Source organism: Vidua chalybeata, chromosome 6 (assembly GCF_026979565.1).
Source record: "Vidua chalybeata isolate OUT-0048 chromosome 6, bVidCha1 merged haplotype, whole genome shotgun sequence".
NCBI lineage: Eukaryota > Metazoa > Chordata > Aves > Passeriformes > Viduidae > Vidua > Vidua chalybeata.
Window position 1 is genome coordinate 56,722,401 of NC_071535.1, and position 27,955 is coordinate 56,750,355.

General features: G+C 45.4%; 2 protein-coding genes across 5 annotated transcripts in view; one reads left to right on the forward strand and one right to left on the reverse strand.

Annotated features, from left to right (window-relative positions):
- The window catches only part of PAK6 (p21 (RAC1) activated kinase 6), a 37,974-nt gene extending 15,301 nt beyond the window's left edge, over positions 1 to 22,673 (forward strand). The window contains exons 1-9 of one of the 3 annotated variants that reach the window (XM_053946588.1): positions 2,433 to 2,503; positions 6,018 to 6,226; positions 10,109 to 10,711; positions 13,894 to 14,385; positions 14,628 to 14,761; positions 17,458 to 17,584; positions 17,769 to 17,894; positions 18,562 to 18,696; positions 20,641 to 22,673. In XM_053946588.1, coding sequence (XP_053802563.1) covers positions 6,023 to 6,226; positions 10,109 to 10,711; positions 13,894 to 14,385; positions 14,628 to 14,761; positions 17,458 to 17,584; positions 17,769 to 17,894; positions 18,562 to 18,696; positions 20,641 to 20,808 — 1,989 coding nt within the window. In that variant the 5' untranslated portion in view covers positions 2,433 to 2,503; positions 6,018 to 6,022 and the 3' untranslated portion in view covers positions 20,809 to 22,673. Of the gene's footprint in view, positions 1 to 2,432; positions 2,504 to 4,449; positions 4,458 to 6,017; positions 6,227 to 10,108; positions 10,712 to 13,893; positions 14,386 to 14,627; positions 14,762 to 17,457; positions 17,585 to 17,768; positions 17,895 to 18,561; positions 18,697 to 20,640 lie in introns of those variants that run through there. The other 2 variants (XM_053946589.1, XM_053946587.1) reach the window with 2 other exon arrangements.
- Positions 22,674 to 26,478: 3,805 nt separating this feature from the next.
- Positions 26,479 to 27,955, reverse strand: part of PLCB2 (phospholipase C beta 2) — a 36,900-nt gene continuing 35,423 nt past the window's right edge. For both annotated transcript variants that reach the window (XM_053944425.1, XM_053944424.1), the window contains 2 exons: positions 27,689 to 27,775; positions 26,479 to 27,466 (listed from right to left, as the gene is read on the reverse strand). In XM_053944425.1, the coding sequence (XP_053800400.1) occupies positions 27,194 to 27,466; positions 27,689 to 27,775 (360 nt within the window). In that variant the 3' untranslated portion in view covers positions 26,479 to 27,193. The remainder of the gene's footprint in view (positions 27,467 to 27,688; positions 27,776 to 27,955) is intronic.

Consider the following 27,955-nt stretch of genomic DNA (forward strand, 5'->3'; position numbering starts at 1 on the left):
CTGTGTGCCAAGGACACGATGAGTGATCTGCCTTCCCTGGTGGTGCAGCAGCGTTTGGTGGCTGTACCCTCTCACACACTGAGCCCAAGGGGGAAAGGCTGGTCTTCTAATGAAGGCACTGGACTGCAGCTGAGGTTTGGGTGTGTTTTCTGTCTGTTCTGCTTAGTTCTGTCAAGGCTTCTGGACCCATGTGCTGATGTCCAGATCAAACCTGTGGTCAGAGCATGTCTTGGCCTCCACTGGGGCCCTGCACCCATGTTTTCTCTCTGTGGAAGGCAAGATTTGTGTTGGGCCTGGATCTGGCCTTGATATAAAGTTAAAAAGCAGCCAGGAGACATACCTGGGAGACGTTGTAGATCTGCTAATCTACACATAGGTGGGAAGAAACAGGGCTAGTAATTTTTTTTGTCTCATCTGTAAATGAGGATAATAATTCCCCTTCCTCACCTTTAGTCTGTTTAGATGAAACTCTAGAGGGTGGGCCCTGACTTCAGAGACAGACACAATGGGATGGTGACTTCAGCTGGGATTTCTAGGGGACTGTAAATAATGGAAAATTTTGTTATTTGTCAAGGGATAAACCCATTAGCGTTTGGGACATGCCTGTGCTGGTTTTGGAAAGTTCAAGAGGTCTTTTCTTTGCAAGTGCTTTTATATATGTCTCAGTATGAATTTGGTATGGTATAACTAAAACACATCTAAAAGTATGTAACCCAGCAGCATCCCAAACAAGCTGAGCAAATAGGTGTTCACTGGGTTTTAGTCCTAATTTATGAGCAAGGAAATGGAGCAGGGGAGAGAGAGCTCCAAAGCCTTCAGACCCTGTTCAGTGGAGGCACTGCAAACAATGTCAAGCCAGTTGTGCTGTCCTTCTCATTCCTCAGAAATAAACCCACCAATATAACAAATATGTCTCTTTCTAAGCTTATTTCTAATGTAATATTAATCTGTGCTCTCGTGTGTGTTTGGGCAGGATTTAGAGCATTACATCAATTTGCTGTGCTGTTGCTTTGCTCCAACACACAGCTTTGCCATGGGGGGCTGGTGAGGGAGAAAGGAATAGAAGGAAAGGACTTGAAATGAGGAAAAGGATAGCACAGTAAGAAGATATCCACTCATCCTTTAGGAGGAAAAAAAGTACTTCAACAAGTATTTCTAAAACCAGAATTGAAGACAAATGTAGAAGGTTTCAGGGCAGTACTCTTAGATCCCATTTCAGATTTTGGACCGTTTGGCTTTTTCCCTTTCACTGACCCTTGTTGCCATTCCTTGCTGTGTGAAGTCACACTTGGGTTTGTCAGCTCTTCAAGGACCTAACCTGTCATTTCCCTTTATTTGCAAACTGCTATGATACTTTATGGCTTGCTATAAATACTAAGAGTGTTGGAAACCTCAGGAAGGCAAACATGACTATTTTAGAAGGTATGGGATGCAGTGAAATTCCATGTGTGCATATTCACACATACATTTGTGTGAACACATGCATATGACATGCATGGATAATGGCCTAGTTAACCTGTAATCCATTTCAAATGCAGCACATGACAGTGACCTGAGTAGCAGAGTATGGAAATACATTTTTCCTTTTAATTGGTGTGTTCTCTGGGATCTTCATCTTCCTACTGCAAATTCAATCTGCAGATTACAGTTCCTCAGGTCGTGTAGGAAGAGTTCTCCTTCTCTCCCTTTCCTCTTGGAGCTGGCCAGAGCAGTTTGGCAGATCAGCTGTGGGAGGATTTGGAAATGGTGGGAATGGCTTTCTTGAGCCCAGGGTCCAAGTGTTATCTCTCGTCCGGGGCAGGAGGAATGTAGGGAACTGCGTCCAGATCTGCGATAGCGACGCAATGAGCTGATGAGCGAGTTCGGTGCTGCAGCAAGGAGGGGGAGGGAGAGCTTATTTTTAACTGGAAACTGCACAAGTGAGACTGAAGTAGCTCTGTGCTGCCGTGCTATCATCAAGTGCATGTGTGAGTGAGGGAGGGTATGAGCACGGGTCCGTACGGTGTCCTAGCGGAACGTGTGGCTGGACGTGAGCAGGGTGGAGGCAGGTCGGGTGAAAAGGCAATGCACGGTGCTGCCTTTGTCTGGGCGTTGGAACGAGCCACTCCTGATAACATTTATCTACTTCCCCCCCCCCCCCCCCCCCCTCCGGGTGATGTTGCTTCTTTTCTGTGCCCTCCTCCTCGGTTGCCTGTCTCCCAACCATTCCTCTCTTCCTTACTAACACTCATTCCCCTTCCATCCTTAATCTTCCCACCCCTTCCTCTCATCTGAGACTGACCCCTCTCTCTTCTTGCCCCTCCTTCCCAGTTGATCCCTCCCCCTGCTCTGGATCTGCTGGCTGTGGGATTTTTTTCTCGTGCTCACTGGCAGATGTGACAGCTTTTGGAACTGTATCATCTAGGAACAGCTATATCTGGAGTTGAAAAACCTAACGTGGTTTCCCAGGCAGCAGGAATGGATCGCTGAGAGAATTTCAATCTCCGACTGCTTTTGTCTTGTGGTAGTGACTTTTATTATTTATGTTTGTGACATTTCTTACAGTACAGTTGTCAGCACTGAATGAAAGACTAAAGTCTAGTAGATTATTATAAAATCAGTGCCACAGTATTTGTGTTGTTATATGAAAGGGATGCTGTCTATGTTTAAATACAGGTTTGGCTTGATTTACAAAGTCTTATATGCATAAAATGTTCTTACGAATTTCTCACTGACTTAGAAAAGGCCTGGTTTTATGTGTTTTATTTAACAATAAACATTCTTTAGCTGGGTTTTGGAAATAGAAGTAAATAGATCTTGCATGAAAACCACTAAGTGAAAGGAGACTGGTTAAATACAGACCTCCTCAATGAGATGCAAAACCTACCAAGATTATTAGAATTAATTTGATTTACAATAACTATTTTTATTGTATGTATTTCATTTGATCCTAATGCAGTTTACCTTTAAACCACCTGTCTGATCTCTTTATAATCAGGGATTGATGCTGACCATGTAAAGCAAATACCATTGGATACCCAGGGGTGTGTTGCATTTGGAGCTGATTACATTTTGTTGTTTTTAAGCTGTCTGTTTTAAGCCAGTAAGGTAGATGCAGGCCATGCCAACCAACACTTAAAACTGACCATGAACTCAGTAGGTGCTCCTTTTTGGGTTTTGGAAGCATGCTTTTGGGTATGGGATCCAACTGTAGTCCACATGTTGATTGTCAGGGATAGGGGTTTTATGTAAATATACAAATGCAGTGTTGTGTTTATGCTTCTGCAAACTGAGATGGTGAAATAGAGCCACTGTTCTGGTTGGGGCCAAAATTTCACCTGGGCTTTAAATTCTTGCATTTTGAAATACTTAAGCCAGAATCATTCTCGTTATGGGGAAATACCTGACATGTTCAGAAAAACCATTGACGCTACAAGTGCTAATGATTGTGGCATTTGTAACACACTGTTTTACAGGACCCTTTGCCACATGAAGCACTTAAAAAGCAAACTTAAGACTGTCTGCTGTGTCCTGGGTATCCTCTCACTATGAAGCTGTGAGAATAAGAGCAGAAGAAGAGGTACTAGTTGACATAGTAAGATCACTGGGATTGCTGTGGCTGGGTCAAGGTGGATCAAGGAGCTGCCATAACTCATGTGTAGTCAAGGATTCAGAACTGAACTGCTTGCTTTAATACTACAGAGATACTCCCTGCTTTCCTTGGAGGCTCTCAAGCTCCTCAGCAGCTCCAGCTGTTGGTTTGAGCACTACTAACACTACGAGCTATTAGAGTATCTTTCCTTTCTGGGATTGTCTGCACTTTTTTTCCTTAAAGAATTGCCCTCTGACTTTATTCTTGATTATTAGTTAATAAGCAGCACCTAAGGGGCCTGAGAGATGAATCACTGTATTTGAGGAGCTGCAATACAGACCTGGAGCACAGACACCCTTCCCATAAGCTCTCCATTAAGATGTATTTGGGGTTTCATTGGAGCTTGTTCTAAGCAAAGATTATTCTGGTTGAAAAATTTCTTCTAGGCAGAGCAGCTGCTTCCAGCTTCTTTTGTAAGCTTTTTGTTTTTTTTTTTTTCTTTCCTAACCTTTTGTTTTCTTTTTCATCTGTGAGGTATCTTTAGTAGGCTGTTGAAATGGACAGTGGATGTGAAGTTGGTGTTTCACCAAGGATAGATTGCATGAATGGGGGGTTAGATGGAGCAAAGGTCCTTCTCTGCTGTACAAACACTTCCTATCCCTGTGATTGCAGGATCATTGTAACCAAACTGGGAGCCATTGTGTACTGGATTTTCAAGACCCCAGTCTAGCACCAGGGAGCAAAGTCATTGTTCAGATGGTGGCTGCACTTTGCTCCCTAAACAAGTTTGGAGTGGGACAACCTGGAAAATGTTTGACACACTGTGATGTGCTGATTTTGGAGACTGGTGTCCTCGAGAAGTGTGTTCATGTCTGCACCACAGCAGGTTATCTCTCTATGCGGTCTGTCTCTCTGACCCTTGTAAATATTTATTCAGCACAAATAGTTGGAAGCTGAGGTCCTGTACAGGGGAAGAGCGACTGCTACAAAGTTGAAGATTAAGTGGCAAAAATCCTCACCCTGATGTCAAGGAAGAGATGGCATTCATGGCTGTAAGCAAGTGTTAGTGAGAGGCAAATGCCAATATTAATGTTGTCTGTGGAAAAGGAAGAGCATATAAATATTGTTATTTTTGTTTATTGGCAGATGTTAATTGCTTTAAAAAACCAGTGCAGCTTTTTCCTAAAGCAGTGAATAGAGTCAAAGAACATTTCAGGGGAAAAGGGACCTTGAAAGGTGCAGCCCAACCCCCCCTGCTCAGGGCAGGGTCATCTTGGAGGGTCAGGCTAGATTACTCAGAGCTTTGGCTTTGAGAGCAAACCCCTGAGGATGGAGCCTGCCCAGCCTGTCTGGGCAGGCTGCTCCAATGTTGGACTCTCCTGGTCACAGGAAAGCTTTTCCTTCTATGCTCTTGGGACCACTCCTGTTTTGATTTATGCCTGTCTCTCACTCCCACCACTCCCCACTGTGAAAAACCTGGCTCTCCTTACCTCACCCTATCTTCCCTATCTGGTTTTTGTGAAGAGGTTGTGTCAATCCACTGCAGTCCTCCAGCTTTCCCTCCTCTTGTCTGCATCCAGAACTCCAGTTCTTCTGTTCTTCCTTTTCCTTCATATCTTCCCAATTTCAGAAAGGTCCAATCTCTGAGCTTTCTGTCTAAGTATCTTTTTTGGTTATAAATTTGTTTATAAATTCTTAATTCAGATTTTGAAGTCTCCTGTGTTTGGGTATATTTCAGTGTTAGGTGCTTCTGGCTTGTTGCACTTGCACTGGCTGTTCACAGAAGCTGTCTCTCTCAAGCCCCCAAGGGAAAAGAATCTTAGTTTTTAATTTTAGCTGCTTCAGCTACCTGCTGACAGAGTTTGATTTCCACCTACCACCTCCTCTCTCCCTCCTGAGCCCTCTGTCTAAGCAAGAAAAACTGAGATCCAAAGTCAGTCTCTGGCAGCTCTTTCTTTGGCAACAACTCTGCTGTCTTTAAATGGGAACCAAGTGGATATTACTTACTTGGAGTAAGCAGTGAGAAGACAACTTGAGCCCTGTTCATTGCCACCTTAAATTTCAGGCTTGTGGTGGAATAAATGCTGTCTAACTGGCTGGACTCCAAAGCCATTTAATGTAGGTACGAGCAGGTAAAATATAAATATGTAACTCTTAATTACTTTTTAAATAGTTTTATCAGGCAGTATGAATTTGTAGAAATAAAGGAAATCACTAGAAAGCTCATCTGAGCCATGAACCTGCAAGGTGGCCTTGGGCAAAATCATCGCTCTCTTGGTGCCTGTTTCCTCATCTATAAAAGCAGGTGATCAACTCCTGATAAAGTGCTTTTCACTGGAAAATGTTCTCAATACAACATAATTAACTCATAGAATTGATACCTGATTTTACTGCTTGGGCACTTCAGCCCTAGACAGGCACTGATGGTGTTGTTTCTGCCCTTCAGGCATCATGTTCCGTAAGAAGAAGAAGAAACGCCCGGAGATCTCGGCCCCGCAGAACTTTGAGCACCATGTCCACACCTCATTTGATCCAAAGGAGGGCAAATTTGTGGGCCTGCCACCTCAATGGCAGAATATTCTGGACACGCTGAGGCGCCCCAAGCCAGTGGTAGACCCTTCAAGAATCACAAGGATGCAGCTCCAGCCTATGAAGGTGAGGGAAGGAGACAGTTCTTTCCTGTTCCTTGGGAAGTTGCCTCGAAGTTGAGGCACTGTTTCTGGTGCCCCATAAATGGGACTAAGGGTGGTGTCCGTATGGAATTCAGTGGATAGCAGGCTTTGATAGCCCAAGGTGATAGTAGCTTCATCAGGAATAAGGACAGTAGGATCCTGACCTGTTGCTGTCACTGTTGAAATAACCAGCTGGCTGCTTGTCACAGTGATGGGGACCTGTGAAAGCTCTTGTGCTAGCTGACAGGACCAGCTGTTGTACAGGGAGGCCAAGAGAAGAATTTGTGGAGAGACCTGTTTTAGAAGGTTTGTCATTCTCGTGGGTGAGCAAATCTGGCTGGTAATTAAGTTGCCTGGGAAGCCTAACTGGGAGAGAGAACAATGCAGCACTGCCTTGCATTTCATGGACAACTAAGGACCACAAGGACTAAACTAGAGTTTGGGCTAAAATGGTTAATAAACCAGCATTTTAATGGAAAGTGGGACATAGTAATGGGACAATGTCCTTCAGTAAGGAAAAAGAAGTGATTCCTGTAGATGGGTGGGTTTAGATGGCTGCTAGTACTGGCATCAGGAGACTGTGTAAGTGACAGCAGGAACATGCTGTGGGAAAAGGCAACTTCGTGGTGACCTCTCAGGAAATGAAATGAAAGATGGTGACAGAAATATTGTGCTTAAAATCTTGCTTGCCTGGGAGAAGTTTTTGTTCCCAGTTAAAAAAAAACCAAAAAAAACAAAACCCTGCAGGGGCTTAAAAACTGAAAGGTGTGTTGTAAAACAGAGATGTTGCTACTTGGGTTTTAGGAGTGATATAAAAAAAGAGTTGTCTATCTGATGAATATATTTAGCTTTTTGTGTACAGGTGCTTAAAGCATGGGGACTAAAGAGGACTATATTTGGTTTAATGTAAGCTTCAGTACATAATCAAACCTGCAAATGAAATGGCTCATCAGGATCTTTGAGCAGAATGCTGGTTTATAAAAGAAAAACTTGCTTAGGAAGAATAGGTGAAAAAAAAAAAAAAAGGCAGGAAGTATTGCCTGGTGTCCTGAATGTGCTTTGAGGTTCAGAATGTAGTAGAGGATAGGAGCACAATCCAGAGGAGAGATAAAATGTGTAATAAGAGACCAACTTGGTTAGATCAGGAACTCTGTAATGAGCTTAAACTGCAGGAGGATTGCTCAGAAGGGTGGAAACTAGGTCAAGTTATAAAGGGCAAAGAGAAAAGAAATTCACGTAGGAGCAAATCTGGAAGGCCAATGCACAAAAAGAGATGTTATTCTCAAAGAACATAAAGGGCACTAAGGAACACATCATGAGTGCAATGAGGAGGAGAAGAAGGATGAAGGAAAGAATTTGTTCACTGCTGGTTTTGGAAGAAGGTTAACAGATGACACCAAGAATTCCTATGTGTTTAATGATTTTTCTCTGGTCTTCATTAAGTGTGATCAGTGGGCTGGCAATTAGCATGATTAAGGGATGGGAATGCAGGCCAGAATAAGAAAAGAACAGGAACAGAAATGAGACTTAGCTAAGAAGTTGCATATTTTCAAGTCAGCTGGGCCTAATGAAATTCAAGGAATTGCAGATCAGTCAGAATAATTTCTATCCCCAGAAAGAGACTGGAACAAATAAGCAAGTAATCTATTTGCAGCCACTTCCAAGGAGATAGCAGGGTAATAGCTGGCAGCCAGTATGGATTTATCAAGAAAAGAATCACGTCAAGCAACCCAATTTTCATTAATCACAGTGTAGGGGGCTTTGGGTCAGGGAGAAGTGGTAGCACTCCCCTGTATCTTGACTTCAGTGAGGCTCTGGGCACTGCACCGATGGCATTTCCAGAGCAAGCCAAGTTTCCTCAAGTATTAGGCAATGGATGCTCAAAAAATAGTGAGGCATCACTGTTGAAACAGAAATGTGTGTGAAGAAATTTCCTAGAGTTTGCCCTGAGCCTTATGCTGGTCAGGACTTTCATGTCTGACTTACTAAACCCAAGGATGGTAAAAGCTGAAAGGAGGTGCAAATCCTTAAGAGAACAAGGACAGAATACCCAACAGGCTTTAAAAAAACTAAAGAATCATCTTAAACTAGCACTGTTTTTCCCTGTAATTCCAAATGCATAACTCTCATAGACTGCATAACAAAGCTGACTGTTTCTGGTAAACTCTATTTGAATAAACTCCTGTTCAATTATATCAATCAATTAGATTTTTTTTCAAGTGCTAGTTGGCTAAGCCCTTGTATATAGTCCTGGATTAAATTATCAGAGTAGTTCCTGGGTTTGTGTGTAGCTTATAAAAAGGCGCATTTCATGTTATAATTTCTCAGTTTTGGTCAGTAAGGCATGAGCTATGTAAGAGCACTCCATATACATTTGGCTCAAATTTGGATGTTTCCTCATTAATCTGATGCAATCCTAAAACACAGCAGCAAAGCAAGATTAACTTCCATCTTTCATGTCTGCTGGGGCTAGGTCTGACTTCATAGGAGTGAGCTGAGTCTAATTCTAGGGAGTTTTAGCTAGAAGGGGAGAAGAGCACTGTAGTGGATTTTCTGGAGAGGCCATAGAATGTTGTTGAAGGCTTCTTATTTTGAGAATACCCTTGTCTTTCTGGCATTACTTCTGTCCATTTTGGACAAAAAGTTCATGTCCCCAGCACATTGTTCTGTGACAGCAGCTGGGCTGTGGAGGAAGGGGTGTGTGTCTGTGTGTGGTGAGACAGTAGGAGTGAAGACCAGAATTTCCAGCTGCAGCTGGAAATGTGTGTGTACCATGGAGTGAGTCCTTTCTTCACCTCGTTGAACAAAAATCTTCTGTTCTGCCTTTCATTCTCAGACGCTGAGAAAACCAGGTGCTCGTTTGTGCACTGTGGTGGTGTTCTATTGAAATTACTGTGAAGCTACTGTGTTGCACCAGCTAAGTATTAGTCTCAGTGTAATTAATTCAGCATGTTTAGAAGATCCCTGGAGCTCAGTTAGCAAACAGGAGATTGCTGTCACTCCAGGGAAGGACTTTCCTCAGGCAGAGGTACATGAAAGTGTAGGAGTGATCCTGTGCTGCGAATTTCTGTGGAGAAATGAAGTGTTTTGGTTCCCAGTACTAGAACAGCTTCTGTAAGCTTTTCAGTTCCAGAAAAAAACAAGGTAGAACATTATATAATATACCAACATCTTCAAGTGTCCTACTGTACAGAGCTGGTGCCTGTTTGGATGGAAGCCTTGTTCTTCAGTGTTTGCTTACAAGGCAGTTGTGAGCTGCTGTGACCCTTTGTTCATAATTTTTAATTATAATAGCTTGGCAGAGCAGGGAGGCAGAGTTGGAACAGCATGGTCTGCACTGGTCAGGATTGGGATGTATTAGCAGAAATTGTAGAGAAGCAGACTGAGGGATGCTGATTACAATGCTATTGAGAGTGCTTCAGGGGAGAGATGAACCTTGTGTTGGCACAGCAAAGGTGAGTTTTGCAAATGGATCTTGCAGCATGCTGGAACTTCTGAGAACTAATATTTCAGGAGCTTGTTGAGTTCATTAGTGATGTATGTAGCGTCACACAGTTTCAGCACAAGAAAGCCAGGAGTGTTGAAATATCCCAGTTTTGCTCTAATATTGTCTTTTAGGATGTGAGCACAACAGCAGAATTGACTGTTCTGGCTGACAGCACTGCTGCTCTGGCAGTGGGATGTAACCCAAGGACTTTTTTTCCCTCAGTAAAGGACAATGAAACAAAAGACATAAATTGGTCATTTTTCCTGAATTCCTTAAGTTGTCTTTGGCTATATGTACAAAACCTAACCTTTGGCAAGACAAATTGAGCCTTGATTCTTACAACTCTGACTTGTTTCTCACCTTCCCTTTGTTTCCCAGACCGTGGTGCGGGGCAGCACTGTGGAAGTGGAAGGCTACATCTCTGGTTTGCTCAATGACATCCAGAAGCTTTCTGCCATCAGCTCGAACACTCTAAGGGGCAGGAGCCCTACCAGCAGGAGGAGAGCCCAGTCCCTTGGGCTCCTGGGAGACGAGAGACCCCCAGACATGTACCTTCAGAGTCCTGAAGGAGACTGGGCAGACAAGTATGGGAACTACCTCAACTGCAATGGTGGGTCCAAGGTGGCCCGGAGGCAGACCATGTGGCCGGATTACAAATCCCGCCTGGAAGGGCAGTCTCATCCCAACGGGATGGTGACAAAAGCACAGTCCCTGGGGCCATCGGAGTTCCAGGGCACCGATGGCAGCTGTCTGCAGCGCACCTCTGGGCTGCAGCATGTGCCCACTGTGCCGGGGGAGAGCGAGACAGCAATGAAGAGCCCGGAAGAGGGCTGGCTTCAGCGACAGTCCAATGCCAGACCCTCAGGGGAGGGCAGCCCCAACTCCAAATCACGGGAGAACAGCCTAAAGAGGAGGCTCTTGCGCAGCGTGTTCCCCTTGTCCACCACCTCAAACAAGCCAGGCCCTCCTCTGCAGATCAAGGTAAGTTATTCCCTGGACTGCAATGTTGACTTTACAGTTCCAGAGGTTACACATGCAGCCAATTTAATTGCAAACATCGGGCAACCATCTGCTCTTGTTATGATTAATGTTGGAATCAAAATAGTCCTGAGCAGGGGAAATGGGTGGTCCGCCTGAGCTTCACAAGATGCTGCGAGGCACAGCTCAGGATGGCAGCCAGATCTCCAGCAGAAGGTTTGGCGGAGCTGCAGGAGCGTGGGCTGAGAAGGACAACGGGTCTTAGTCATTACCTTCTGTGAGGTAAAGGCATAACTGCAATGCCATTCTGCTGGCCCCAAAAAGCCTTTGCCATTTGGGAATTTGCCACGATTTGCATTAGCAGTGGATTCGTCAGCCTGTGCAAACCAGAACTAGCTTGGGGGAGTGTGTTGGTTATAGCTGTATCTGCCAGGCCACTACAGCAGCAGGGTTTGCATCAGCACCCACGGTGCTGTCACACAGGAAGTCAGACTGCTGGATTTTGTAAAGGGTGGGACAGCTCATAGCTACAGCTCCCCCAGGAAAGCTGTCCTGAATGGATGACTCATTTCTTGTTAAAAAATCTCTGTTCTTGTTGAAAATCTCTGGTTCCTAGTATTGGATAGGAAATGCAGCCATTGCTTCTTTTCCATTCTGGGCTGACGCAGCATCCGTCTTCTTTGCACTGCTTGTATGGTGTCTTCAAAGCTGGTGCTGGGCCAGGCTGATTCCCAACAGCTGTGAAGTGCCTGAACTGGGAGGAGGATGCAGGAACCACTGTCCAAACCAACCTGGCTGTTCTGAAGGGTGTTGGAGGGACATGTCTCCAGTCCAGCTTCTTGCAGTTTGTATAAAGATCCAGGCTCAAGGCTTTGGGCACAGTGGGTTTCCTTTCCAAGGGAGAAGATTTTGAAAGAATGCAGTCCTTGTGTATTGCAAATTGCACTTACTGCTGTCTCAGTGACTCTGGGCTGATCTATGCTGCTTCGAGGCCTGTCCCCTGAGTACCTAGAACTGGCCACTTCTGTCTTTCTCAGTGTCTTTGCCGTGCTGAGCACTTCAAGGAGCAGGACCAGAAGTTACCAGCCAAGTGAATGTGCTTGGGAGTGTTTGAAGTCCGGCTGTTTGTCAGAGGAGTGGAGTAGGGAAGACCTGGAAGACTAATCTATCTCCCTGCTCTAGTGAGGGATCTGTGCCATCCCTGGTAGTTGTTTATCTAAGATGTTCTTACCAGCCTTTGATGATGAAAATCTGGGTCTCCTGCTCTAATGGAGTTGATGATGTGTTAGAAATGTGTAATTGCAGATGAAAGGAACAGGAATATAGCTGAATCATGGAATCCCAGACTAGTTTGGGTTGGTAGAGACTTCAGTGTCCCTTGGGTTCCACCCTCTGCCATGGGCAGGGACACCTTCCACTAGACCAGGCTGCTCCAACCTGGTCTTGAACACTTCCAGAGATGGAGCATCCACCACTTGGCTGGGTAGCTGGCTGAAATGGGAAGGTGGTGCCTTGAAAAGCACCATGGTAAGTTTGAGTGCACCTTCCTTATGAAGGGAAGGAGTGGAAGAAGTAGTGATACCTCAGAATGTCCCAAGACAGAAAACATGTACATGGGGACTGTCAGATTACAGGAGCAGGAAATAGGACTTATACGTGGTTAAGCAAACCTGTGTGAGCTTGTATGCATGTTGTGTGTCCTTCTGCATGCTCTGGGTTATGTAAAACGTGTGTTTTTTTCTGTCTCCTGAGACAAAACAAGATTTGGGAAGTAAATTCTGTGTTGCTGTGAGCATGTCAGCACAGGACTGCAGGGGTGGAGCTGGTGTATGGGGAGGAAGGAGCTCCTGACAGGCAGTTGTGTTTGTGCTGTGCCCTGATGCTGCTAAATCGTGTTTTCCAGGGCCTCTCTGTGTGTGAGGCTTATGCAGATTCTGCTCTTGACAAAAATCCTTGATTAAAACCCAAAGTGCATAGAATTAAATCCTACACAATTATTCCCTGTCTGAGACAAGGAAAATGAGCGCTCTTGTAAAAAATTCTCGATTGGCAGTTTTCAGTTCCCATGCCCATATTATTAACTTTATTAATAATCTCTCTGAATTGTGAGAGAGAAAAAGCTTTTTGCTTTGAAGTTTCTATTTTGCCCTATAATATAAATGATGGGTTTGCTCTTTCTGAAGTTGCTTCTTTGACAGATCTACTATTCTTTTGCATATATTTATATACATATTCTCTGTATATTTTACATATACATATGTGTGTATATAATGTATTTTGTACCCCACCTGCTAAACGTTGTTGAATTTTAATTAATCAGCATTTCTAGGATGAGTATTAGCATGACAGTATTTATCCTTCCTGGCATGGGAATGCATATCCTGAAGCCACATTCCCACAGGCTGTGATCTTATTACATCTCCTACACTAAATAGGGTTGGGCCTGCTTGTCATTTGAGTGGGAGGTCTCCAAAAACCTTGAGCATTACTAATCCAAATTCACTGCAGGTCAGTTTTAAGCCAGCAAGGTGATAGGTAGCTCTGTGTACCCGGAGTCTCATGTTGGCTGCTTCCAGCTGTCCTGGTGCCTGGTGCTTTTCCCAAAGTGGAGAGCTAGTTCCATGCCTGATCGACAGGAATGCTCTGCAGGTACCAGTGGAAAGTGCAGAGTGTTTTCAGTAGGCAGAGTGTAATTACCCAAAGGGAATTAGGCCAAGACTTCAAAGTGATTTACAGCCTTGGCATGAATCCCCTTTCCTTTTATACAAAGCAAGATCAGAGGCACAGAGGGATAAAGGATTTTCAAATTCTCTGCAGCACAGGTTGCCCCTGATTTTTGGTGGCAAGGTTGGAATGCTTTTTAGCAGCTGGGTTTTTTTGCTGTGGGTTTTGTGTCTTGGTGGTTTTTTAAAAGCATGTTCCCTTTAAACTGCCTCAATTTGGAGGCTGTTAAAGTGTTGCACCCCTTCCCTAAGGGATTCTTGAAGATCTGCATCTAAGGAGATCTTCATCCAAGCAGTATGTTGGGCAGACCTGGGGACAAGAATGAAACTCTTTATTCCAGTCTGCTCCAAGGTGTGCTAGGGCAGAGTGGGATGACACAGAACTGATTCCTCACCCTTCTGCTTGTTAATCCAACCATTACTTTGTTTTTCCTCTCACTTTCCTCTTTGTTCTTCTTGAAGCCTAATGCTTTCTTCAAGCCCCAGCAGTGGGGTTCCCCCCACAGCCCTGCAGCCAAAGCCCAGTCTCTCCCCCCAGACCAACCTGCCTCTGAGTTCCCCAGGATGATCTCCGAAGCTGGGACCCCCCAGAAGTCGCCAACAGCGGAGAAGGCTGTGGCAGTGCCACCAGGCCGGCCCTCCCCAGCGGGGTCCCCCAGGAACCGGCAGACCCAGACCAGTTCCAGCAACCTCCACCTGCCCCAGGACTCTGCTGGGAAGGGGCAGCCAGCCAGTGAGGATCCTGTGGTTGTAACTCATGAGCAGTTCAAAGCTGCCCTCAGGATGGTTGTGGACCAGGGAGATCCCAGGACATTGCTGGAGAATTACATCAAGATTGGGGAAGGCTCCACAGGAATCGTGTGCATCGCTCGGGAGAAGCACTCGGGGCGCCAGGTGGCTGTGAAAATGATGGATCTGAGGAAGCAGCAGCGCCGAGAGCTCCTCTTCAATGAGGTGAGTGTGCTGAAGACAGGGGGATTCTGCTGTCCTTATTGGAACAATCAGTGTGGCAAAAGGAAGGGAAGAGCAGGATCGTCTTCCTTTTAGTAGTGTTATGCTCATACCAAGAACAACTATTGCTGGGGGGATGGAGGCTCTGTGCTGTAGTTGCAGGGCTGTGTGTGCTCACTTGGTTGGATAAGATGAAGTGTGGTGAGTGATTCTGTGGTGGTCACTTGTCCGCTGTGGTTTTACAGGTGGTGATAATGAGGGACTATCAACACGTCAACGTCGTGGAGATGTACAAGAGCTACCTTGTGGGAGAGGAGCTCTGGGTGCTGATGGAGTTCCTGCAGGGAGGAGCCCTCACAGATATCGTGTCTCAGATCAGGTAAAAAAATCCCAGACATCAACATGGGAGAGCAAGAGCAGCAGAGTGGGGATTTCTGGGACAAATAGGTTCCCTCAGAGATCTTGTATTTGCAGCACCCTGAAACTACTACAGTTTATAACTGTTATCCATTTTGAATATTTGATGATACTTCTGATGTAAAAGGGACTCATTTAAAGTACTGATCCCTTTAGATACCCACTAGTTATCTCCTTGATGACCTTCCCTGTAAAACACAGTACTCATAAAAAGTGTTGTTTACTATATCTGTTGAATCCTGGCCAGGAAGTTCATTGAATAAGTATTAAAGAGCATGCAGAAATAGTTTTCAGTGGTGCAACCTTAGCCACAAATTCAGCCTCGCTAACTCCTCTGGAAAAGTGCAGCAGAGCCTTGAGATCTGGACTCTTTCCCAAATTTCATTGCCTAAAGATAGCAGCTACTGGACACTCTCCTAAATTTGTTTCCTTATCTACACTGCTTCATATTCAATAGTACCCAAAGCATTTCTGTAGGGCAAAGAAGTTGTTCTCAGATGCCTCTGGTCCCTCTCAGAAGGTGTTCTGATGATGCAGTTACGGTGATTGTGTCTTACCCATGACTCTGGAGCACCCTCCTCCTGCTTCAGAGCAGTCCTGCAAGGCTGGGAACTGGGGCAGGGAATGCCAGTGGAAAGACTGACCAAGAAAGTCTGTAGGATGAGAGGTTTTTTTTGGAAGATTCAGGATCTTAATTGTATTACAGTTAGGCAATATTTCTAGCACTAATTGTATTCAGTTTTTAAAAAAAATCACAGTATACCTTTAGTTCACGTATGTGCTTGGCCTAGGTCCTGTGGTGGGTTAAGGCATGTATCTTACTCTGCTTGGTGGATTTAAGGCATGTATCTTGCTCTGTTGGCTTCTGTGTTTTGGAAGCACAATTTTGGTAGGCATCAAGAGCCACATTGTCCTCTGTAGCCCCCACAACCCCACCTGGAAGGAGTCTCCTGGAGACACTTACCTGGGCAGGCCCTTCCAGAACTGAGTTCAGAGGCATCTCAGGGTCTGCAAGCCAACATTTAAACCTGAGGAGTGCTCAGTTACAGCTTACAGGGCCAGTGAAACTCTTGTAGCTCTTGGCTAGTACTGAATTACAGATAAAAAGTGATGAAGATGTTTATGAAGGGTCTGTGTATTTATATCCACCAGTGAGACCTCAGCCTAGATTTGTTTTAAGAAGCTTCCTTTGAACCTGTTAGTGAATGCTTTTTTTTTTCCTCATGATGGAAGAAGGATCTGTTATAACCAAAAGTAAGCTGCAAACCTTTACCAGTTTTTCCCAGGAAGGAAAAATACCATCACTGCAGTCATTAAACTTTTGCTGAGAGGGATAAGTGATTTACATCTCCACGAGTGAGGTAATCCTCCAGTAATCTGTTTTACACTATGCAGTCACTTGACTGAAACCAAATTCCATACGTGACAGGGTGAAAGTGCACCTCTTGTGATCTTCTGGAACCACAGGGCTTTCAGGTCGATCAGCTCAGGCACTATGAAATGAAAAGCTCTGTTCCTGAGAACATTGGGTTCTGTGCTGTGAAGTCCCACAGGTAGCCTTTTGTCCCTCTCCCTTTTCAGGTTAAATCTTAAAGGCAGAAGTAGCCCCCTGACATCCCTCAGATTTAGTTGCCATGAGTGTGGCACAGTGCAGCTACAACCTTGTAGCTATCCTGGTTTGCAAGAGTAAGGTATGGGATGCCAAACAAACAGCACAAGTGTAGATTTCTCTGCTGATGGTTTAGGAATGTTATGGCTTTAGAACTGACTCACTGCACAGTTCTGCCTTCTGAGTGCTCTCTTCTCCTCAGGCTCGCTTGCAGACCCAAATTTGAGGACGTTTCATTTCTGTCTTCAACCAGGGGTTGTTCAGAACAACTGCTAGAGATAGGCCAGGAATCCACAGTACTCGAATTGGGTACTTCAGCTATTCTTTGAAATGATTTACTGCCACTGCCTATTTACTTTCTAGCATTGCTCAGTGTAAAAATGCAGAGCTGTCACTGTCCCCAGGTACAGGAGAGAATTTTAATTTCTACCATTTTTACTCAATTGTGAAGGTTTTTGTATTGCTATTCTAAACAACAGCGGCTTCTAAAGAGGGGGTTCTTGGCGCTCATATTCCATGTGCTAACAGTAGTAGAAATCAGTAGTGCCTTCCCTGCTTGTAGCCTGTGCCATCTTTAGTTAGGTGTGAGTGTACCCCAAGTGTCTGCAGAAAACACCTAAAGGATCCTAAAGTATCCCTATATTTGCTGTCAAATTATGCATTTGGATGTTTTGTGGATACAGTTGCACAATAAGCCTTGTGAATAATGTCTTTACTGTATTTGCTTAAAAAAAGCTGTCTCACCAGTTACTGCAACACCTTGGCATCAAGCAGCACTGCTGCCTGTCAGAACTGCTTGAAACAGCATCTTGCAAGAATGAACTTAGGTACAGAATTCAAAGTGCAATTTCTCGGTATTAAACCTATGAAAACTTAAAAGTTGTCAGCCATCAAGTAAAAAATATTTTCCTCAGTAACAGACATGGAAGAATGGTGAAGGTGAGATGGTGATTGTCATAGGGAACCAAAGTGGCTGTGTTTAAACCCCTGTGCCCCTGTGAAGGAGCACTGTGCTCTGCACAGTTTAAGTCCCTTGTCTCTAATTGCAGACTGAACGAGGAGCAGATTGCCACAGTGTGTGAGTCGGTGCTGCAGGCTCTGTCCTATCTCCACTCTCAGGGGGTCATTCACCGAGACATCAAGAGCGACTCCATTCTTCTGACATTGGATGGCAGGGTGTGTTTCCTCAGACAAATTGTTTCCTGTCTTCTGCTGCTGCAGCCTCTGTCTCTTATTTCCTTTCTGGTCCCAATCCCTTGTTTTCCCCTCGTCCTCTTACTCTGTCATCTTTGTCTGTGGTGTTTCCCTCTGTGTTGTTTAAGGCTTATTTTTAAGGTTGGTTGCTTTTCTCTTTGTGCAGGTCAAACTCTCTGATTTTGGCTTCTGTGCTCAGATCAGTAAAGATGTACCTAAAAGAAAATCCCTGGTGGGTACTCCTTATTGGATGGCTCCAGAAGTCATTGCAAGGATACCATACACCACTGAGGTAAGAGACCACCTCCCTCATAGCAGGAGAGCAAGTAATATTCTGAAGTGTCACGGGAAAATAACTATGGGCTTTTCTAGGAAGTCTCTAGATTCTCTTTAGAAAATAAACCCAACAATGACTACAGCTTTGATGGTGATGACATCAATATTTCCTAAATCAGTAGAAAAACAGATTGTTCTGCTTCTAGGACCAAGGCATCAACTTCTTCTATTTTTGCACCTAAAGCTTGGCCTAGACTTGTATCTGCTGTGTACCAATGTGAGCAAGGAGCAGCCTGAGACATTATAGGGATCAGTAAATCAATTCCATAATGTAAAGGGGGGTAGATGTGAGCTCTGAGAGGCTCACCTCAAGGAAAGCAGACATGGGAACTCTGGAGTTCTGGGCAGGTGGCAGCAGACTGACTAGTTTTGTTTACCAACCAGCCAGGTACAAGCAGTTACTTGCGCACCTTTACATGTTGCAACATCAGCATGGCTCAGTCCTGGGTGCAAAATTGACTTTGTTAAACTCCTGTAAGAAGCCAAAAAGCATTAAGGGCGTCAGTGTTGGACTCTCTTGGTAACATTTGTCATGGTTGGGGTGTTGTGGTCTTTGTGAAAGTAACAAAACAGGGACCTGCTCCTCTGGAGTGTGTGTATTGATGTAACATTGTCTCCCACAGGTGGATATCTGGTCCCTGGGGATCATGGTGATAGAGATGGTAGATGGAGAACCCCCTTACTTCAGTGATTCTCCAGTCCAGGCAATGAAGAGACTCCGTGACAGCCCTCCTCCCAAACTTAAAAACTTCCACAGGGTGAGCATGCTGCCAAACACTTGTAAGCCTGATGGTTATCATGGGCAAATATCCGTATCAGCTGTTCCCAGTGCAGCTGGCTGTGGAAACGGTCTTGCTAGGACATGTTTCTTGGGGAACAGCTTTGGCCTCGGGGTCTTAGTGGCTCCAAGCTGCTGCTGACAGCTGATGGCTGCTTTAGGAAACAGCCCTGGCAATGTGAGGGTACCTGGGCATAAATGGAGAGTGCAGGTCAGAGCTGCTTCAGGTGGACCCAGCAGTTCCCAGCTTACTGATGTTGATTGAGTAGCTTATCTTCCAGGGAAGGGGACAGGAGGATCCCTGCTCTTGGAAGTTTCATGGCCTTCAGGACTACAAAGGCTGCCTTATGGTCAGAGCAGGAAAGCTCAGGACAGATGCAAACTCATGGAGACACTGCAGTAGCTCAGAAGATGAACTTGGCTCCATGGTTTCTTAGGAAAAAGTAGCAGTGACATAAGAAATAGTGATCATCTTTCAGTGCCTGCTTAAAGAAGTCTTCCTTTCATTCCATGCCGAGCCTCTGAGATCAAACAGCTTCTGCAGCATCCTGAGCTACCCAGCCTTTCCAATTAATCAGAGCATCTGCAGCTACTAAAACTGAATTATTTAAGAGAGTAGACTGCTGAACTAACAGCACACATTCCAACATCAACAGCTGTTCTTTCCTCTTTGCCTTTGCAACACTAATTAAAATTTCATGGTCACATTCTGGACCTGGTGCTTGCCCTCCTTGGGCAGTGTAAAACCATCCTGGTCTGGGTCATGCCTTGCTTGGTGACATGGGCATACCACAGGCTGTGACAGCCAGAGCTGGTTATGGTCTTGCTCTGCTCCACTTTGTATTGGGAAGCAGACTAGCTTCCAGCAGACCTCCAATTTACAGGCTGGTGGGCAATCCTCCCCAGTGTCCTGCTGGAGTGCAGCTCCAGCTGTGGATCCAGCCCTCCATTCTAGTGCCAATTCATGGCTCACTGTGGTCAGTGACTGCAGTTCTGGAGGCAGCAGGTTAAAGGGATGCCACCTAGAATAATCCCTGCTGCATTGCTAAAGCATGGGCAGATTGATAGACAGGGATATAGGCTGGATCCTGGCACTGAGCTGTGCGGTGCCTTCGCCGGCAATCCCACGCAAAGTCATCCAAAGCACTCCTGAGATGAGCAATATCTCAGTGTGAACAGTATTTCAGGATCTACTGAGGGAACCAGAGCTGGGAAAATGCCCCCAGTCTAAACTGGATGTAATTATCAGCATTAAAATAAATAAATATATGCCAAGATAATTTTTTTATTCCATTTTAATGATGCAGAGGATTAAACCAGCCAGAGATGTGCAGGGTCATGAAGTGGTGGTTGGGGCTGGCTACTACCAGGCTTTTATACCTCTTCCAAAGGACAAAGCTCTGAGGTCGTTCAGCTTTTTGGTACTGGTGCTGCAGCTTCTTCATCTTCTTGTACCATTAGCATGAGGGTTTTTCAGGCTCTCAGAACCTAGTGGAGAACTCTATTTAACTACCTTTCCATAATCTGTGACCAGTAAAAGAATGGATTGATGCCCCCTTCCCACCCAAGTGATGTGCCCAGGTAGCAGGAGTCCTGCTGAGTTTTTGAGCTGAAATCCAGGAAAGTTTAAGTAACAAAATGGGAAGCAGAAGTAACCCAAATGGAAGGATGTGGCAGGCAGTCTTAGCTTAATTGACTGTATCCCATTCAAAAGAAAACAACCTAAGTGTTGTGCCTAGTAGTGACAGAAAGTTATGTCCATAGCATAAAAAGCATGTGACCCATGTCACATTGCTGGAAAAACAGGGATACAGATCGGGAATGTACAGGATCCTTTTAACCACACTCACCTCGGCAGCCTGGTGTTGCATGAGCTGTGCCTGGTCCCTTTGCAGGGTTGACTTGCTTGGTTGCTTTTTCACAGACCTCCCCAGTTCTGAGAGACTTCTTGGAAAGGATGTTGACACGGGATCCATTGGAAAGAGCAACGGCACAAGAACTTCTGGATCACCCCTTTTTGCTCCAGACGGGACTTCCAGAGTGCTTGGTGCCCCTTATCCAACAGTACAGGAAGCGCACCTCCACCTGCTGACTGTGTATGAGGGGAAACTCTAGGGAAAAGGAGTGTTTATAAAAAAAATACAGAGAAAAAATTAAGAGCCCAGGCAGTCTCAACTTGTGAATGGTGCTTGGAACTTGCCAGTGATTGTTTTGGAGGACAAATGTGAATCCTGTCCATGCATCCTCAGCCTTCTGTGGCTTCTCCTTTGCTGAAGACAATCAATACAGACTAGATCTAAGTGAGACCGAGTCTGTCTCAAGGATAAAGCGGGTATTCCATGGCTTGCGGATCACTGCTGCCGAAGGATGGCATTCGAAAGTGGAGTTTGAAGTTGTGTTTCTGAATGTCTGAGGGTTTCTGCACACCCGGGCTGCTGACTACTGAGCTGGAATGATATTTCCCACTTAGAAATGTGATCTTTGTTTCCTTCATTGTGCACTGGAACCATGAGCTGACTCACTTTGGGGCACAGACCCCTTTAAACTCTCAATGCACAAAGACTTTTTTTTTTTCCTCTGAGACCTTTTCACAGATTATTTTAATTTCCCTTGGTTAAATATGGACCTAGAAACCTGCACACACTTCCTTAGGGAGCAGATGTGATATGTATATATTTGTTTCTAAGTGGCTCTCTTGCATCAACATGCTTCCCTTTTGCTGCAGAATGCGTATGGTTTAGTGGTCAATCTTGAATCCATTTCATGATTTTAATCTTTTGGAGGGGGAAACCCTTGGATATGGTCCTCAAAGTGGACTCTATGAAGACCAGGTGCTCTTACCACCAGGATCTTATGGTTAAAAATTCACCATTTGCAACATCTTGTGTGCTGGTTGGAATGTGAACAGCATGTTCCTGTGGCTAACTTTCCCAGTCCTTTCTCCCTGGAGAGGCTGAGAAGTGCTGCCCTGGGGCAGTTATTGGGTAGTATTTTGGGGATGCTGTAGGTGACCAAATGGAAATATTTGAGCTATCCTGCATATCCCAGGATTGATTTTTGTGTTTGTGTGCTGCTGTCTGTCTATTGGTCTGCCCTTCCCCATCAGCCCTTTACATCTGGAGGGTTTCTGGTTGTCTAAACAGGTCTTTCAGTTATTTTGATGTAGTTTTAGGTATTTTGTATGCTGCACTCTCTGATCAGTAAGATCCTCAAGGTAATTGGACTCTAGGTTGGGATTAACATTGTACAGTGATGGTGTGTGTTGTTGTGAGGTCTCAAGAATATATTCATAGATGTGGAGCTGGGATCTTGTTTTGAAACTCCAGATACCAAGGTTTTGGACTTTTAGTTATTCTCAGGACAGTCCTGCTGTCTCAGAAACTGACCTCAGAACTGCGTTTTCTTCAGAAGATGTTCATAACCTCTGTCCTCTGCTATTTGCTACAGCTACAGATCCTGCTTCAAAATTGAAGCCATGGTTGATTACTTGAAGTAATTTGGGATGGAATTCATCTGTACTGCTGCCAGCCATCAAAGCGGGGGGCACCCAGTCTGCGGAACGTGTAGGTTGGCTCTGTAGCCCATGGGGAGAGGAACAGCCCTGGGGGAACAACTCCAGAGATGGTTCATCCCCTTGGTTCAGACACCTGCTGAAGGACAAAATCACTCTCTCACCCATGGCAGGAAGAGAGGTCATAGGAGGTTTCTGTAGACTGGATGTCTAAGTTTGGGCTGATGGAGTTGGTTGAAATTAATTCATTAAGCTCCTCCTTAGCTGCACTGGAAAATTTTTGATGTAAAATGTTTCTGTATTCCAGATATATTGCTTTTTTTTAATGCAAAGAAAGCAGGACTTGGAAAAGATTTATAATTTGAAACAAACAGTCCTGCTTGTCTTTAGTTGTGAATCCTTTGCACTTGTGTTTTAAATTAAAGTAGTTCTTGATTTATTCATAAGCCTGTTACTGTGTTGAGATGCTTAAAAATGTGTCTGTAGTTCAGAGATGCGAGTGTGAAACCTTGAAGTCTGCTCTAACTTCCCTGTTCTGTGGCTATATGGCTTCTAAAACAAGAGGAGACTGGGGCAGGAGCCTGGATCCTTAGTCCTGAAACAAAGGTTTCTTGGAGACGGGGATGACAGGTTTATATTTAACACCATTTTGTACTTTAGCCAAATCTGACTAAACACTGTGAGGGAAGGCCCTGGAAAAATTGCATTCAAGTACCTTATAAAATTTTAAAATCTTATTACCATATTTGTGAGGAATGCAGAAAGGATCCATCTTCCTGTGCAGTGTAGAATTTAATTCCTGCTTCTTATGTTTCTCTCTTTGCAGTTCATGCATGGCACAGCACCAATTAACCGCTCCATTACTTAGATGAGTGTGGAATCAAACATAAATCCTAAAATAAATCTAGATTAGCTGAAAGATTGAAGCTCCATCTCCAGGGCCGACAGCTCCTTCCCCAGGCACCAGGCAGCCAGGTAGGAGAATGAGGATGCAGAGCAGGTTTGGAATTTGTATTGCAGTAGTGTTCAGGTCGGGATTTCATGTATGCTTGGTGACATCTGATTGTACAACAAGGTGTAGCCTCTTCTCTGACAGGCTCAGAGCCTACTCAGTGGATAATTATGCTCAGAGATGCTGTTTTCTCTGAGTATCTTTCCTCTTTTACAAGGGTGCACTCGTGTCTCAGAGTTTGCCACTGTTCTATGTCATGTTTCCCCTGAATCCTTCCCTTTTATTTTCCTTCCTGTCAGCTTTGTTGGTATAGAGCCTTTTTCCTTGCTGGCATAGCCCTGGCAATCAGCATCCAGGAGGCCTTTGAAGATGGCACATGGTATTTATATGAACAATTTGCTGAATCAAACAGGGAATCTGTCAGTGCTGTCACATCCCAATTGCACTGATTTGTGTATAATGGTGCCTGTCTTCCTCCAACAGGCCTCTGATGCTGGATGCAGCAGGTTATTATCCCATATCTTTTGGAACAGAACAAATCTTTGTCTATAGGCCCCTGTTTTTTAACCAGTGGCAACAGAAGGACCCTGGTTCAAATGAGGCTCCTGAATTTGACATTGTTGAGTTTGGTTTGAGACATTGTTTGAGACAAGTGCCACCCTTCCCCTGCAGACTGGGGAGAGCTGCTGGCTGTGCCCTGGGACCAGGGTATAAATGGGGATAACAAGTAATAATCTAGGTAATCTTGGGGAATCTTGATATGTGGGGCAGTGAGAGTATCTCTAAAATGGAATAGATAGTGTGCAGCAGCTCCTTCTCTGAGCGCCTTCGGCACATCAGCAGTACCTTTGTTATGGAGGTAAAAAGGATTGGGGTAGTTTAGGTCCTCCAGTGTCCTGTTTGTCTCCCTTGCTGGGGTTGGAGTCTTTCTCTGCTTTAGACATCCCCATTATCTAATTTTTAATTATCTAGTACAAAGGTTGGCCTCACTTTAATATTTTGGGCCACAGGATGAGATCTAGAATATGCCACTTAAAAGATGAAAATTTGGAAAGGATCAGAGATTGAACCTGAATCTGCTGCTGTTCAGTGTCTGACTAGACGTTATTGTCTCAATTGCCGTTGAATTGGAGTTCTGTGTGTAATGGCCTGATGAGAGGCCTGTCTGAGCAAAATACCACATCGCCCTGTGCTTGGCAGGTAAGTGAAAACACAGTCAGGGCTGCACAGGAAGGAATCCTCAAGGATATCTGAATCCCATGGGAAGAAATAGTGCTGGAAAATCAGATGGCTTCTCCTCTCTGGAGTCTGTGAGTAACCAAACCATGGTGTGACTGAATTGTGTTGCTGGAGGGATGGTCAGGTTCAAGGTGTGCTCAGGAACCCTTGCAGTAACATTTGGTTTAGTGCCTTTATTTATTATTATTTATTATTTATTTGTTTGTCTGTTTCCCATCTTGCAGAACTTTCCCCCATTTTGTGCAGACGGGGAGGTGTCAGACACGGGCTCAGAGGCACCCTGGGGAGAAAGGGAGTGATGCAGAGCGTGGTCTGTGCTTCATGGGAGCCCTGGCTTTGCTTTTAGTGATGCTTCTGTGTGCACACTGAAAACTACATTTAGAAGGTGTTTTTTAGCACTGAGGTGAAATCTGTGTAAAAGATTGCAGCTGTTCTCATGAAATTTGGTATTAATCCCCTGTGCCAGTGCTGGGTTCCATAACAGAAGGGTTGCAGTGCAGAAACTGTGATGGAGTTATAAGGGCACAAGTAGTTGTGGTGGGTTTCCTTGCTCAGGTTTCAAACATCAGTGGACATTAATGCCATGAATTCCACGTGCTTAAGTTCCCTGTGTCATAGTCCAGCTGAGCCCTGGTCAATTTTGGAATGCCCATGCCTCAAGGAGCCCCCTGCAGCATGGAGCATTTTGCTCCGGTGCTGTGTCAGGCCTTGCTTTGGCCTCTGGATTTGTGCTGTTCAGAGCTGTTGGGGCACTGATGCTCTGCATGGGGAAGGGACAGAGGAGCTCAGCTTGAGGAGAGCAGAGCATTGGGTTCTGCTGGCTCTCAGATGGCTCCCAGGGGAGCAGTTGACACAAGGCAGGAATTAGAGGTCTCCAGGCTGGAAAGTGAATTGTGGCAGGCTCGAGGGAAGGAGACTGTAGTGGTGTTGTCCAGTGTCACAGCTTGTGCCAGTGCTGTTGGTAGGAGCAGCCTGTGAGATTGAACCTGGCCAACCTGACTTGGAATGTGCTGTGTGGAGGGACAGAGCATGTCCTGCCTGCCACTGCCACTGTCCCTGTGCAACAGAATCATCTTTAGGGTGTGGCCCTGGAGGAAGGAAAACTGCGAACCCTGGCCCTGCTGTTGTGTCCTGGCTTTCCATATGTGTCTCTCTGACTGATGTTTATTCTATGGGATTCATTTCCAAAGAGGGTTTGAGGGAAAAACCCAGCCCTGGAACTTTGGCAGTGTGTGGAAAGGGGGCCACCCTGTGCCCACGTTCTGGTCTGACAGTGGTGCCTCGGTTCCCTCCAGGGAGAGATGGGACAAATTTTCCTTTAAAATAACCTCTAAAAAGCTCCTCTGGAGGGGTTTCAGTGGCCAAAGCTGGTGACACACTGGTGTAGGATGCAGGGCTCAGTGCCTGTGCTCTGGTTTGGAACTGCAGCACAGACTCTCTGGATTTAAGGTAAAATCTCCACTTGCTCCCTGGCTGCAGTTGGACCTTGCTGGGATGTTTGTCCTCTGATGAGGAAGGGCCTCAAACAACACAGGGAGAGAGACAGATGGACAGACAACCAAACAGGTACATGGACACACAGACTTCCAGACAGACATGCACACACAGGAAGAGGGACACACACAGACAGAACAGAAATACACACCCACGTGGGCACACAGGGACACACACGTGGACACAGCCACACAGGCCTACATGAACACACGGAGAGATGCAGAGGACAGACGCAAGGATCGACACAGACATGCAGACACATGCACATGCTTGCAGACATGCACAGACAGACATGGACACGTAGAGGTGCATGGATACAAAGACAGACATGAACACATACTCGGGCACAGAGAAACACACGGAGACAGCTGGATATGTGGACACACACACAGTCCCACACTGAGACATACGCAGATTTACAGGTACATGTCTAGACACGTAGACACACACAGGGACATGGGATACAGCTACACATACACCTGGACACAGACATTGAGACGGACACACACAGCGTCACAGACACACACACACACTAACTGCAGCTAAGTAACAAGTGACTCAGTTGGTTAAGAACTGCTATGTTTTATTTTTATTTAGAAAATAAATAACTCAGAAATGTACAATCCATAATTCCAGTACTCTAGTGACACCACTGGGGAGATGTGGACTCTTGTTGGGTGTTCAGACTAGGCTTGGAACATGCTGTCTCATACCTGCTTGACCTGGGGGTTGGTTTGTTTTATAGCAGCATTTGTAATTGTTTATTAATGCAGCTTCAGGTGTAACTGTTTTCTTGTAGGATGCACAGCATGGTGTGGTTTGCTGTGATTGAGCCCACCTTCCACCCCCCTCCCTACCTGTGGTGTCTCTTTGTATCAGTGTTTAGGTTTGTTTATTGCTGTTTCATTGAACCATGTGGAAGATGTTAGGAGGAGATAGACTGATGTGAGCAATGATGAGGGAACTGACTCTAAAAACTGTTCTGAATGCAAAGTAAATATTCCTGTAGCTGCTGCTGTGATGCCAACAGGGAGTTGGTCTGTAGGCACAGGCCCTTTCCCACTGCTGAAATACCTCAGAGCTCAGGCTGGGGAAGACAGAGGGTGAAGTACTCTGAAGGATGAGCTCTCCAGACTGCTTCCAGATATCTGGGATAATGTAGTACATTCCTGAAGGATTTCAGGAGCTCCCCAGAATGGAAAGGGATGGCAGTAGTTTGTGAAGCTGGTTGTTACTTCACCATATAGCTTCTCGCAACGAACAGTAAGGAAAGGCCTCATCTCAGAATATGCTCTCTTCTATCTCCACATCCATTCCAGCTCCTGAGGGCTCAGTCATTGCCAGTGTAAGCCTGGACACCTCTGCCACTGGGATATTTCCTTCCAGTTGGTCTGTAGACCTTTGTTCTCCCTCAGGAATGCTCTGACCTGCTTCCTTCCCAGTCTGTGACTCTCCAGGAAAGCTGGCTTTGGTGTAGTTCTTCACCATCTCCTGAACCTCCATGTTCAGAGCTCTCAACTTCTCCTCATATTCCACCCGTACCTGCTGCTGGAGCTGCAAATGGAGAATCAGATCATTCCCACACACTGAAGCCAAGCAGAGAGGCCAGGAGCTCTGGGATGAGCTGTTGGTCCTTCTGGGGTCTGTGTGGGCCCTCTTATCCACTTTCTCACCCTGTGGGAATGGGTGGGCTCAGGGTGGCCATCAAGATTGATTCTCTGGGGGTTTGGACTTCTTGTGCCACAGAACAGCCCTGACCCTAAATGTTGTCCTTACCTGGCTTTCTCTCTCCTTGATGGACTGAAGATTTGCTGCCTGCTTCTCCTCCAGTTTCTGCTGGAACCTGCCAGTCTTCTCTGTCACCTTTAAAAAGAATAAATGAATCCCCCTCAGGTACCAGTTTTATCAGCAAGGGCTTTGGACAGCCTAAGCTCAGCCTAGCAGGGTGGGCCAGCAGCAGTAGCCTGGATTCAGGGACACCGTGACAGCTGGCAGATTGAGTGCATATGGGCACGTGGGACATAGGGACAGGGACACACACAG